At 42.2% G+C, this 12984-nt stretch overlaps 1 protein-coding gene across 1 annotated transcript in view; it reads right to left on the reverse strand.

Moving 5' to 3' along the window:
- The window catches only part of nbas (NBAS subunit of NRZ tethering complex), a 281527-nt gene that overhangs the window by 217332 nt on the left and 51211 nt on the right, over nucleotides 1–12984 (reverse strand). Inside the window, exons 19-21 of the mRNA XM_050057998.1 lie at nucleotides 8041–8119; nucleotides 2494–2598; nucleotides 720–856 (exon numbers count right to left, since the gene is read on the reverse strand). Coding sequence (XP_049913955.1) covers nucleotides 720–856; nucleotides 2494–2598; nucleotides 8041–8119 — 321 coding nt within the window. The remainder of the gene's footprint in view (nucleotides 1–719; nucleotides 857–2493; nucleotides 2599–8040; nucleotides 8120–12984) is intronic.

Below are 12984 nucleotides of genomic sequence, written 5' to 3' on the forward strand. Positions count from 1 at the left end.
AAGCAGGAACTCGGAGGTGAAAACTGGAGCAAGAGCAACCACCGCCGCAAGTATTGTATCATTTTACAGTGTTAAATTCTGTTTGCATGTCAATTAAGATGCAATTAAGTCTTTTATTTCACTGCAGCGTTTGCCGGTGTCAGACCTTAACGCTGTGCTTCTGTCAGTGCACTTGCACTGTGTGAGAAAGACTCCCGCTGTGTGACGGTGAGAACAAAGAAAGAAGAAGTGAGAGAGACCTCCGAGCACACATGCTCAGACGGAGGTGCGAATCCAGATTTAGGTTTTAATTTGAAATGTGGTGAGATATGCGACTTGTGCATTCCAGAGAGGTGTAAATGTTGATTTTCAGACATCAGAGAGGGCGCGTGTCCCTGAGGTAATGCATGTATTTTCATGATTTATTTTCTAAGTTCACAAAGTGAGTTGCTGCAAAAAAGGGAATTAAGAAATAGATGGAACATTTCTACATTTCTAAATGTTCACTTAAAATCTTAACAGCCTTTATAAACTGCACTCAGGCATTTGTTTATATCAGTATCAGTATTTTCTCTTCTTTTAAAGTGTTTTCATAATCAATATAAATGTTTGTCCCCGTCAGTACATCTTAATGGATTCTTTTTTTCCCACAGTGTAGTGTGAATTATAATACTGCGTAGTTGAGTAAATATTTCACTACTGTAGACCTTGGTGACAGTGTGCATTTGTGTGTGTCTCACCAGGCTTCAGGCAGCAGGATGGTGTACTCGTGAGGAGAGGTGGTTTCTGGGAAGTTGTTCAGGATAGCCAGCCGATGCTGGAGGAGTTCGGCTCCGTGGTACGTGAACAGGATGTCCAGAGCCTGCACGTTGCTCTCCTGTAGGCAAACAAATGCATCATTCAACAACTGCAACCTTTTACTCCATCAGTTTTAAAATCAGCCCCTCTAGGATGTTGCGATTGCAACTATTAACGCAAACTGAGCCAATCCACGTGAAGTTTGCGCAAACTTGCAAATTTGTCCTATCACCAAAACTTTAACTATTTGAAGTGACAAAAAAATGTTTTATTGTATTGCTTTACAAAGTGTATCAATTCGCTCAGCTTCTCTCTCTGTCTTTGTTATCATGAGCCAACTGCTGCAGGAGTGTGAGCTCTGTGCACACAGTGACAGGGCTAAGTGTTAGCATCATACAGCTCATATTACCCAACTTTATTGACTGGTTTAACAAGGGAGTCACGCTGTTTCGTTGTCGTTATGAGATTATTGGGACTGTTTAATGGCTCAGTGTTGGATGTTAGTCGCTGTTGCTGTGTTAGCTCTTGCTAAACAGGCAGAGAGAGCGGGAGATGATTGGCTCCCCGAGACATCTTTCAGCGCCGCTTTAGACCATGTGACGGCGATCTGCTGTTACTACCATTACACAGTAACATATAATAACTAAATTCTCATGCTATGGTATACTGGTTTCTAGGTCTGCCCCCTGATAGACAACGTTAGGCGACCAGAAAGGTCATTAGTTGGCAAGATTTCATTGGTCAAAATAAATCCAAACCTATATGACTGGACCATGTGGGAATTTAATTTGAAAGGACAGACACAGGAAGTGTCCACGCTCAGCAGTCAGACAAGAGTCACGTTAATTTCCAGGGCTAGTTAATAACATGCCGGGCAGGAAATCCAAAGTGTGGGATCATTTTGAGAAGGTGAAGGATGAACCAGGGACCTCACTCTCCGGGAACGCGAGTGATATGATGTGTGCCCTGCACATGTGAGCATTTTTGATGATCGCCTCCCGTCCAGTCCTTTGGTCTTATCACATTTAACCATAGTTGTCTTTGTTTTTGTTGACGGGCAGTGGTGGCTGGTATGTGATAAAATTTAAGTTTTGAGCCATGACTCCTTCTATTCTGGCTCCCAATAACACCACAAGACCACATTTTAAGACTCCTATGTAGCCTACAGCCCTGTACCACATTTTAAGACTCCTATGTAGCCTACAGCCCTGTGGTGGAGAGGCAGGTTTGGCCTCCAGCTGATAAAATGATGTCACTGTGACGTCGGCCCTAAAAGGGACAAAATTCTTATTCAGGGGCAGCCTTACTGGTGTCACAGGAAACCCCTGCAACCCTAATTATGTGATAACAGTTCTTAAAGAAAAGGCTCCAAATCAATTCCAATCTAAATCTAATTATTTGACACAAAGCAACAAATTCAAATGCAACACATTCGAGAGGAAACATGTCCAAAACCCTTTTGTAGGAAAAACAAAGAAACACACAGTTGCCAGTTTATTAGCCGCACCTAGCTACAACTAATGCAGTCTAATACAACAGTCCTGTAATAAATCCTGCCTCGATGATGGTTATAGTATGGATTTATTGCAGGACTGTTGCATTAGACTGCTTTTGTTTTGTGCGTGTATATCACATTAGTGCCAAATGTGGAGATGCAGACAGCTACGACACCCAAATTAAGTAAGATGACTTGAGAACACAGGAGTGTGACGTTACCCTGGCGTAGTTTCTTGCTGACAAAACGATATTTTGACTGCGGAACTTCTTGAAGAACTCTGCATCATATTTCTGCTCCGCTGCGTGAGGACCGCCAAGTATCTCCTGGAGAGTGTAAAAGCCAGAGACACAGAGAGAGACGGGGAGAGAGAGAGAGAGAGAGAGAGAGAGAGAGAGAGAGGAAGACGAATTGAGGAATACAACCGTGGTTCATAAAAAGACATTTGTGAAGCAGAAGGGTTATCTTTCCAGAGAAAATAGTGTGAGTGGGTAGAAAGTCAAACTAAAGATGAGAGGGAAAGGAGCGAGCAGAGGATGTGACTGCAGATGAATGCACGGAGACAAAGTCAACAGAGGTGCTATTTAACTTTCTAGCATACAGCTGTCTTGTCCTTTTAGTTGGAGCCATCTGAGGAGGGTATGAGAGTGTGGAAGTGTGTGTATGTCAGGAGGGAACATTTGTTGTCCTGGCCTTTGGCTTGGAGGGATTTATGTGTGTCTGTGTGTATAAAATCTCTGTAGCATCGTTTATGCCAGGGTGTGTGTGTGTGTGTGTGTGTGTATGTGGGTCTTTGTGTCGATGTGTGTGTGTGAGTCTGAGTGTCTGATGGATAGCCTTTGAATGGGCTGTATGCAGACAGAGCCAGCCCAAGTCGGGATGATAAAAACCCTAATATCATATTCATAGACAGCCAGAGAAAATGGATTGGGGCAAAAGGAATCTGACGAGTGCTGCAGTTACCATGACAATGTCCGAATAAAGAGAGAGACGTCATTCTGTCTGAGCTGAATATGTAGCAGGGTGAAATCTCATCTCTCCTCTCCTGCACGGGAGAAAGTATGGCCCTGTTCGCCCGTGATGTATTGTGGATGAAAGGGGCGTGCGTGTTAACATTATTCATCGTAAATCTGAAATCCAGGGTGTTAAGTGGTTTCAAGTGTCAAAGTTCCACTTAAAGCATGTATCTATCTAAGCTGCACTGATGCTTATATACTCTATGCCTCTTAGTATTAGAGTAAAACCAGATTTGCTAGTTACCGAACCCTTCATTCTCTTATTTGCATACTTGAAATGCCTCTCACGCAACTATCCTCCTCAACTTTTCAATATTTCTGAAGAGATTAGTGGGGTTAAGAGAGAGTATCAATAAAAGGCAGATGAGAAAAAGCCTCTGTGCTTCGGAGGGATATGAAAGGAGAAAGCATTAGGTTACCAATGAGCAAACAGGCAATGAAGGCTGTTTAACCAAAAACATTAACTTAGCATGTCTTCTTAAAACATGTAAATGGACACGTCATGATCCTTTATTTTAATAGCAGTTAATGGCACTTCAGATACACTTTCCTTCATATGAAGTCTCACAGAAGCCAGCCCAAATCTCATGAGCTCCATTTTCATAATGAGACAGTCCAGAAAACATCCATTTAGACTCCACAGAGCCCACTGGCTCCAAACTGGACCGATCAAGACGCGATTAGAAGCAATTTTAATAATGATGGTTAATAATGATGATTTTTTTCTTGGCAGGAACGCTTTATTTCACATCACTGGGGCCAGCTTTGGCTCAGGAGATAGAGCTGGAAGCCATTAATCATGAGGTTGGCAGTTCAATCCCTGGCTCCTCATGTCCACATGTCACAGTGTATTGGCAAGAATGTGTTGATTTGATGCATATCGCAATACAGTGGTTACAATTCAATATATTCAAATCTTTCAAAGGTCCAGTGTTGCACCTCACCTTGTGATGAAGCCAACAGAGCCACATCATCTGCAAAAAGTAGAGATGCAATTCTGAGGTACCCCTCAGACCCCTTCTTACCCCCCCAGCTCGGACATCGGGAGTGAGCTCAGGGTAGAGCCGCTGCTCCTTCGCATCGGAAGGGGGTCAGTTGAGGTGACCCCCAAAAAGCAGAGATGCAATGCTGAGGTCAACCCGGACCCCTTTCTCCCCTCGGCTGCGCCTTGAGGGAGCAGACCCAATTCCCCGGTACTGCTGACCTCATAGTGAGTGTAATGTCATAAACAATGTATGAGCTGTGCTGCCATCAACCCATACTGACTCCTGGCTCTCATTAATGAAAACAATTTTGGGGCACATGTCAGACTGTAGTTGGCTTTAGCTTGTGGTTTAATATACTTTTTTGTTGTGTTTTTACAGAGACATTCTGGTTTTAAATCAGACTTGGGCCCAAAAATCCTGCTGTGTTTCGTCCTTGGGTTGTACTTGGACAGAAACTATGCGGGTTTATGTTGGGTCAGGCCTCATTTTTCAATCAAAGGTCTAGTTTTTAGGCTTAAAGTCTAACTTCTTTCTTTTTCCACGTGTGACTTCAGTGTAGCTGTGGCTAAACGGTTTCACACTGAGGACTGAAGCTGCTGCTGACGGACTGCACTGTAGACAGGGTGTTAAAGTAAGTAATTCTGGTGAACAGTTAAGTGACACCAGCAGATTTTTATAACTGTCAATTCCATGGTTTGTTTTGGTTATTAAATCTAGAGCTTAAACAAGTAGCAGATCAATTGAATGGTTAATTGAAAGACCATTGAAGCTACAGTTGGTCACTTTATGAAAACAACTTTGTGTCATATCAAACTCAAACTGTCACTCTATTCTGAAAGACGCCAGGGTTGGAAATTAGCTTTTTTGTCCACCTGCTACTGTGGCTGGTGGAATCCAAAATCTACCAGTCACTCAACAGATTACCATAGTTTTGTTTGGCTGGTGAGTGAAGAACATCAAGCAGCCACTTGCATATTTTACCAGCATTTGGCTGGTGACTGGAGCTAATTTCCAACCCTGAAAGAAACACATGAGACCGTCTGTGGAAAAAAATATTCCTCCTCCTCATCTTACTGCCTCTAATGGCTTTTGCTTGAATCAGACTGTGGCGTGGCACAACAGCCAATCAGAGCCGAGGAGTCTTTAACGCAGCTGTCGACCATGTCAATCACTTCTCATAAGCTGTGGTCAAACTGTCAAACTAGGCAGCGCTGATCAAATATGAATCAAGATTCTGTTACTGTGTTGCCTAATTCTCACCTCAAATGTTTTCAGAAACATATTTTAGTGTACTGTTTAGCTGTAAAATGAGAATGTTGGTCAGACTAGTGGGTGGTGCTTGGTAGTTCCATTTCACCCATGGAAACTTGGTGCAACGTCACTTTACTTGTGCTGCTTTCAGACGGCTTTCGCAAGTATTTCAACCTTTGAACCCTGAGTAAATTGGGGTAATTTCTTCCAAAAACATGGGGAAAAAGGCAATTAGCAACTCGGTACTATCTTCATCTTCTAACCGCTTCACCCTCTTGAGGGTCGCGGGGGGGCTGGAGCCTATCCCAGCTGACATCGGGCGAGAGGCAGGGTACACCCTGGACAGGTCGCCAGACTATCGCAGGGCTGACACATAGAGACAAACAACCATTTACACTCACATTCACACCTACGGACAATTTAGAGTTATCAATTAACCTAGTCCCCAATCTGCATGTCTTTGGACTGTGGGAGGAAGCCGGAGTGCCCGGAGAGAACCCACACTGACACGGGGAGAACATGCAAACTCCGCACAGAAGGGCTCCCACACCCGGGATCAAACCGGCAACCCTCTTGCTGTGAGGCGACAGTGCTAACCACCACACCACCGTGCCGCCCAACTCGGTACTATGTTTCAAATTATTATTACATATATAAAATGTTGGTACTGAATTATTACAATTTTTAAGCACTTTTTCCAGGTCATTTCCTTGTTTGTTTGTTGTTTATTTTCTTATTTTGAATTTTCTCTTTTTACTAATTCCTTGCAAATATTTTGGGGTCATCTCTTCTTTAATTACTCATCACCTTCTTCCCGTGTTTTTGAAAGAAATCAAGCCAATTTGCTCAGGTTTCAACGGATTACTGTATACAACATGACAGCTGGGTCACAAACTTTCTTATTTTACAGTTAAACAGTACACTAAATTATGTTTCTGAAAACATTTGAGGAGAGAAATAGGCAACGCAGTAACAGAATCTTGATTCATCTTTGATCAGCGCTGCCTAGTTTGACCGCAGTTCATGGATTGATGGACATGACTGACAGCTGCGTTAGAGGCTCCTCGTCTCTGATTGGTTGTTTCATTCATGTGCAGTAAGGCTATTCGAAGGCAACAGAGTAGACAGCGCAGTTTGATTTATTTTCATATATTATCTGTCTCATTTAGTGCTGAGTGAATATAGTGAGAGTTTCCGCAAATATAAAAGAGTTAGTTTTAATAAAGTTACCAACTGTAGTTTGAAAGCAATTTTAATAATCTATAAATTGTAATTTTTGCCAAAAATGGCCAAAATGTGCCATCTCCTTCTTCTAAAATTAGGGATCCACAATATATCTTGGGACGATAAATTATCAGCTGATAATGGGACATTTTTATTATTATGCATTGTTCCGACAATAAAAATTACAGCCGATAAATAGTGCCGATAATACGAAGCCAGGCTGCTTTTGTTGACTTGACAAGGGCAGCATCTGCACCCTGACACAGTGGGCGGTGGGACATGTACCTTTAAACTTGGTTTGCAGGCTGCCAGTAAACACAGAGAAGAGGAACAACTTCTGGGTGTGTTAATAAAAATGCAGTGTGACGATATAAACATTTCATACACCAGATGTAACGCGGACCTGCCGATGTTCATATGAGTCAGCTGTCAGTGTTTGTCTCTGTTAGTAGAGGCTCCACTCTGCAGTGTAGTTTATACACTTTACTGACACACCAGAGAACTACACAGTAACACTTGGCTTCATCATTTCCCTCTCTCTTAATGTTAACGATAAATATAATACTGATTAAAAGTAATTTTACTTTCACATCCTTGTATTTATTTTGTTCATCTGTGGGGTAGTGTTATATGGGGGCAGGGGTATTGGTTGAAAACATCCATATCGGTGCTTCTCTATCTAAAATGTGACTATTATGTGGTTTTAATGGTCTCCTATGTCCATCTGTTGTTCGGGAAACAGTGATGGGCATTTTTCAGTATTTGCTGACATTTCAAAGACAAACAGCTGATCGAGGGAACAATCAAAAGATAAATCCATAATAAAAACGATTGTTAATTGCAGCTTTTATTAAGTCTTGTTAACTGAGACAAATTTTGATACCCAGTACGATTTTAGGTTGTGTAATAACTATGATCAGGATTTCCAGGAGCTGATTCAGAGTACTAGACCAGGTACGGGGTCCAGATTTCTCCTTAGTCGAAAGTTCAAGATCCACACAGTGTAATGTAGTAAGCGCCATACCTGCGTTTGGCCATGTCGTAGAGCTAGTTTACTGTCTCTGTTAAGTAGCTGTCGGTTAGTCATTCACTCTGTAGCAGGAAACAGCACTTCAAAATAAAAACTCTATGCCGCAAATTCATTTTACTACAAAATAAAGGGTGTTTTTTACAAACCTGACACATTCAAGTCACTTGTGGTCCATTCTGAATAGACCTGCCATCCACTTTTGGACTACGACCCACCAGTTGGGAACCACTGCAATAGATAAATGATGGTGATTGTTGTTACCTCGTATGTTTCCAGCCGGTCCAGGTAGGAGAGTAGCTTCAGTCGGCTCCGGCACAGCTCCTTCTGCTCCAGAGTCAACCTAAGGGTGCAGACGCATACAGGTAAATCAATAGCATGCCTACACACATCACAATTAATATCCAAAATGCCACACTGAAAATTCAAATTTTGTCTGAATAGTGTTTTGTTGTCAAACTTCAGTCTGTACGCTGCACTAACACACTCTCCAGCTTTAAATTAACTGTAAATTGACCCTATACAGTAGACCCACAGGGGCCTATATAACAATGCTGGGGACTGGTGACTACAATACCACATAGTGCCCTCTAGACCCAATCATTTTCTGAGGGCGACAAATCAACTCCTTATGACCACAAGAACCCTTGGGTTGTTATGTATGGGATGCTAGTTGTCAATGAGGTGAGTGATTGCCCTGTGAGAATCAAATCCATTTTCAATGTCATTTAATCACGACCATAAATAAATTGGATGTCCACAAACACCAAGGCACTAGGTTATATAGGATCTACCTACAATTCAATCACCCAAGGTATGCCCGAGGGACAGGAACCGCGAGGCTGAAAACTACTGCGAGTGGTCAATTCACACATAGTCAGAGTAAAATAAAACACTTTTCTCCACATATTCACACACAATCTGAGTACAGTCCTCAAGGAAACAACCTGACCAGGTGGAGCAGTGCCCACAGCTCCCTAAAAAAATTGGCCCGGATCAACCGCAGTGTGACCACAGGGGAGCTGACCCCTCCACCGCCGTCTTAATCCCTAATCCCTCATTACAGAGTGCGCTATCAGGCCTTATCAGGGTTCCTCTACACAGACTAACAGAGATTAACACTGGCTCAACACACTCTCTGGCACATCAAAGAGTGGCGGCTTAGCACTCGTTCTAGTGGTAATTATTGCTTTGCTCTGCCTCTTCAGAGCAAAAGTAAAAAAAAAAAATAAAAAAATAAAAGTGAGGATGGAGGAGGGAGGGAAGGAGCGGAGATGAGAGATGTTAGAAAGCTAGTTTGTGGCCTGTTTGTTGTTCTCTCAGGGTTTTGAATTACAGTTCAATTATAAATTCCAACATAAACAAAGTGACCTCAGAAGAAGTAAACATGGAGACAGGACAACTCTCATTCTCAAGGTTTGATAAAACTCCTATTTCACTGCAAAACTGTTCATTAAATCAAATGTCAAATCTGTAGAAGCCCATTTTAGCCATGCTAGCCAGACAAGGTATGCTAATGACTTTGGTGATCTTCTAACTCTTCCTCTATCGCCACCAGCGGGTCAAAATTTCAGTTTGTTCAGTACTTTGGTTTGTGAATGACTGCCTAAGTATATGTCATTCCCATCCAAGCGCCAACCTCCAAAGGAAGCCAGTGTAGAGGTGCCAAAAACTGCAGTTCCTTGAATGGCCACTTGAGGCTGGCTCCAGAAGCGAGTCAATCCCCATAGACTTCTACGTTAAAAGAGCCCGGTCTCACTCCTAAGTTCACCAAATACGATGCTTGGGTAGTGACTTGCAATGTCAGACACTGATGGAAAAAGCTGTCCTTTAACATGATACGCGGCTGGTCGCCATTATGAAAAACGGCGCTCGGCAGCATCAGAGGAAACGCAACGTGACAGGAACGAAAATTAAGGTGGAAAAAGTCTGAGTAGAGTGGACAGGTGGGAGGGGTGGTGGATGAGTTCAACAAACACCGACCGTCATCCGGGAAAGTGATGTTCACGTCCTGTAAGATTATAAAGCCAGACCCTGTTCTTTTTTCCTAAACCTAACCACGTATTTTGATGCCTAAACCCAACCACTTGCGTTAGTTGATGGAGGAAAAAAACGTCAGTACGTGTTGTTGTACTGATGTAGTGTGTTTATTTTGAAAGAGACTGTATGTTAACTGTAAATTTCCTGTGAAAACAGAAGTGTATTTTGAAAGAAGACAATGCATGTAACTTGACACGGTGTCCCAGAACGTCAACAACCAACGTACCCAGGGTACCTTGCACGTCGTATGTGGACGTGGAAGGTCCATGACCAAACGTTGATATGTGATGAGGTTGGAGTGAGAATACATTGATTAAAATGACCAACTTAACAGCAGAAGTAAACATTTTTACAGCAGGGTACAAAAAAAAGAAAAAAAAAACAGTTTTGGGCTCTATAGCTAATTTTATCATAAATGACAACTTAACGGGGGGATTTTTATAACTTAACCATTTAAATGTTATTAAGGCTTAAATGTATGCATAATTAAGGGTGTGACTGCTTTGTGTGACAGGTGGACGCCGTCTGACAAGTCACTACCAAGGCCACAATATTTGTAAGGTAATGTAACCATGGAGTATTGGTGTAACTGTAGCTGTCCCTTTTTCAGTGGGTTTTTCAGAAAACTGTAACATTTTGGTTGCCTTAAAAAATTCTCTTTCAGTCTCTGGCTGTATCAAAAGACCCTCTAAGGAGTTGGGTGTTCAGTCTTTCCAACAAGTGCAGTTGGTTTTAAGCCTGTTTTTTTTGCTAGCAAAAATTAGCATTAGTATCATCGCAGTTAACCATAGCTGTAAATGCACCGTACCAGCCAAGCTAGAAGCTAACGATAGGTCACTTCCAAAGGTCACGTCGAAATATGATCACTTCTAGCTCCAAATTTCCAAGGTGGCAACAGCAAAAACGCAAAACTCAAAGCTCTAAAACAGGCCCCCAGGAACACTATTTAGCCTATCTTCTAATTTTTCCCAATAGCAACTTGCCGTATTGCAGCAGGAAAAAAAAAACCCTGTGGCCCAAAAAGCATTTTCCTCAGAAACCACCAATGTAAAAGACGTCTATAAAACTGCTGACAAAACACCTCGAATTGCAAACAAAATCAATTATGACTCTTTTTATTGTACATTTTTTGATCAATGCAGGTTTTATATTTGTGCCGAGAAAAGTTATCTACAAACCCTTCACATTATCACAATGTGAAGTCTACGAGTCGATCGGGAACTCACAGGAGAAACACTACTGCCCATATTCAGGACTACGGAAGTAAACCCAGAGGCTAGAAACTTTTTTTGGAGTATGAGCCAGGCAAGCAATTCCATTGGACTGAATAGGCACCATCTTGGGGTTCGGTATGTAGATGTTATTATACATCTATGCTTCAAAACGGTAGTCCAATAACCAATAGGTCACCTTGGCTACATCCATATTCTTAAACAATCTATGTTCCCATAAAATTACCAGTTTGGGCCTGAACATCAGTCACTGACTAAAAGGTCTTTTCACTTTTTCTTTTTCTCTGAGTGAGCTTCATAGACAAACACCACAGCCGCATTGTGGAAATGGCCACCAACAGGTTAGAGGTGGCCGCATGCTCAATTCAGGTCCACGTCTCTTGCTTCTAAATTGCTAATCCTGCTGCTGAATTCCACTGAGGTGCAGCATAAACAGCGTGTAGTACACTGTTACACATACAAATGGGAGACCTGGCGGTACACCAAAAGGGTAGCAGCAGAGTGGTTACGCCTTTGCAAAGGTTTATATTAGTTCCCTGAATTGCCCTTACAATAAAAAGTGACTCAAGGGGGGAACGCAGTTAAGAGAGGGCCATGAATGAACAAAAACACTGCGACACAACTGAATGGAGATTGAAGGCTGCGAGCTTTAAGATGTAATGTGTGCGCAACTTAAACTGTTACACTCCATTGCACATGCTCACTAATGTAAAGAGACGAGCCCCTGATTGCTCTAAGGTGGGTGTGTGTATCTGTGTATCAGGACTGCAGGTTATTACAATCAGATGCTATCGCGCTCCTCCATCTCTGTATAAACACTCTGAATATGACTGTACTGGACACAGGCTGAGCCGCATAAACAGACAAACACATTGGCATTCATGTACACACACAAACACACACACACACTCTCAGAAATGCCGCGTGTGATAAAAGCGATTATCACACAGTGTGAGCGACAAAATTGGACTGCATAAACAGGCAAAAATACTTCGGCTCATGTCTTCACATGGGCATGGATGCCACAGTAAAAGCATAAACAGTCATCTGCACTCGCGCGCACACACACACACACACACACACACACACACACACACACACGACCAAAGCTGGAGCAAATGAGAAAATGAGACTTCTGATTGAGGTCTGAATCTGATCAGATAAGAGCATAAACACCTTGCAGCAGGCTCTTACACACACACGCGCGCGCGCACACACACTACTGCTGCAGTATTGTCCATCTTGTCGCCGTGTGCAGAGAGTCGGAGCAGGCAGTAGATATAAAGGCCCTTGGCAGATCCTGAATTATACTTTATTATGCATACACAGACTGATGAGAAAGAGGCTAAAAGATAAAACTGTCTGCATGCAGCCAAAAACAGTTCTAAAACAGACTGGAGCATGACAGTTAAGAATATGAAGCAATAACTGAGTCCTGAGGAAGTCTGTATTTTATGTGACATTACATTTCGGGATAACTGAATGCAGCGCGGGTACAACACATTGCCTACAGGGGTGAAGCTGGTAGTAACAAGAGAGGCTGGAGAACTACATTAACATCTATCACTTTATTGGGTCCTTTAAACAAAATGAGTGTTTGCTGAGAAGGAAATTAACATTTTACTGAATACGATATACGATAGCCGAGATCGACTGAGTGAGTTTGACTCCAATTATTGAAAATGTGACATGAACAATCCATAGTGATCTTTAAGAGTGACTTCCAAAAGTCACTTGGAAATGTTATTAAACTATGCGGAGATCTGCACATTAATAATACATACATAATTACTATGGATGAAGAAAAAAAGAGAGAGGGAAAAAAACAAAAAAAATTCCGGCACTGAGATTGAAGTTATTTTAGGTAAGTGGTGGTGTGACAGGGACAGGTAAATCAAAGGCCTTAAAGGAGGTAATGGGTGCTGTTGACTTCATG

This window comes from Epinephelus moara, chromosome 12 (genome assembly GCF_006386435.1).
Source record: "Epinephelus moara isolate mb chromosome 12, YSFRI_EMoa_1.0, whole genome shotgun sequence".
Taxonomy (NCBI): Eukaryota; Metazoa; Chordata; class Actinopteri; order Perciformes; family Serranidae; genus Epinephelus; species Epinephelus moara.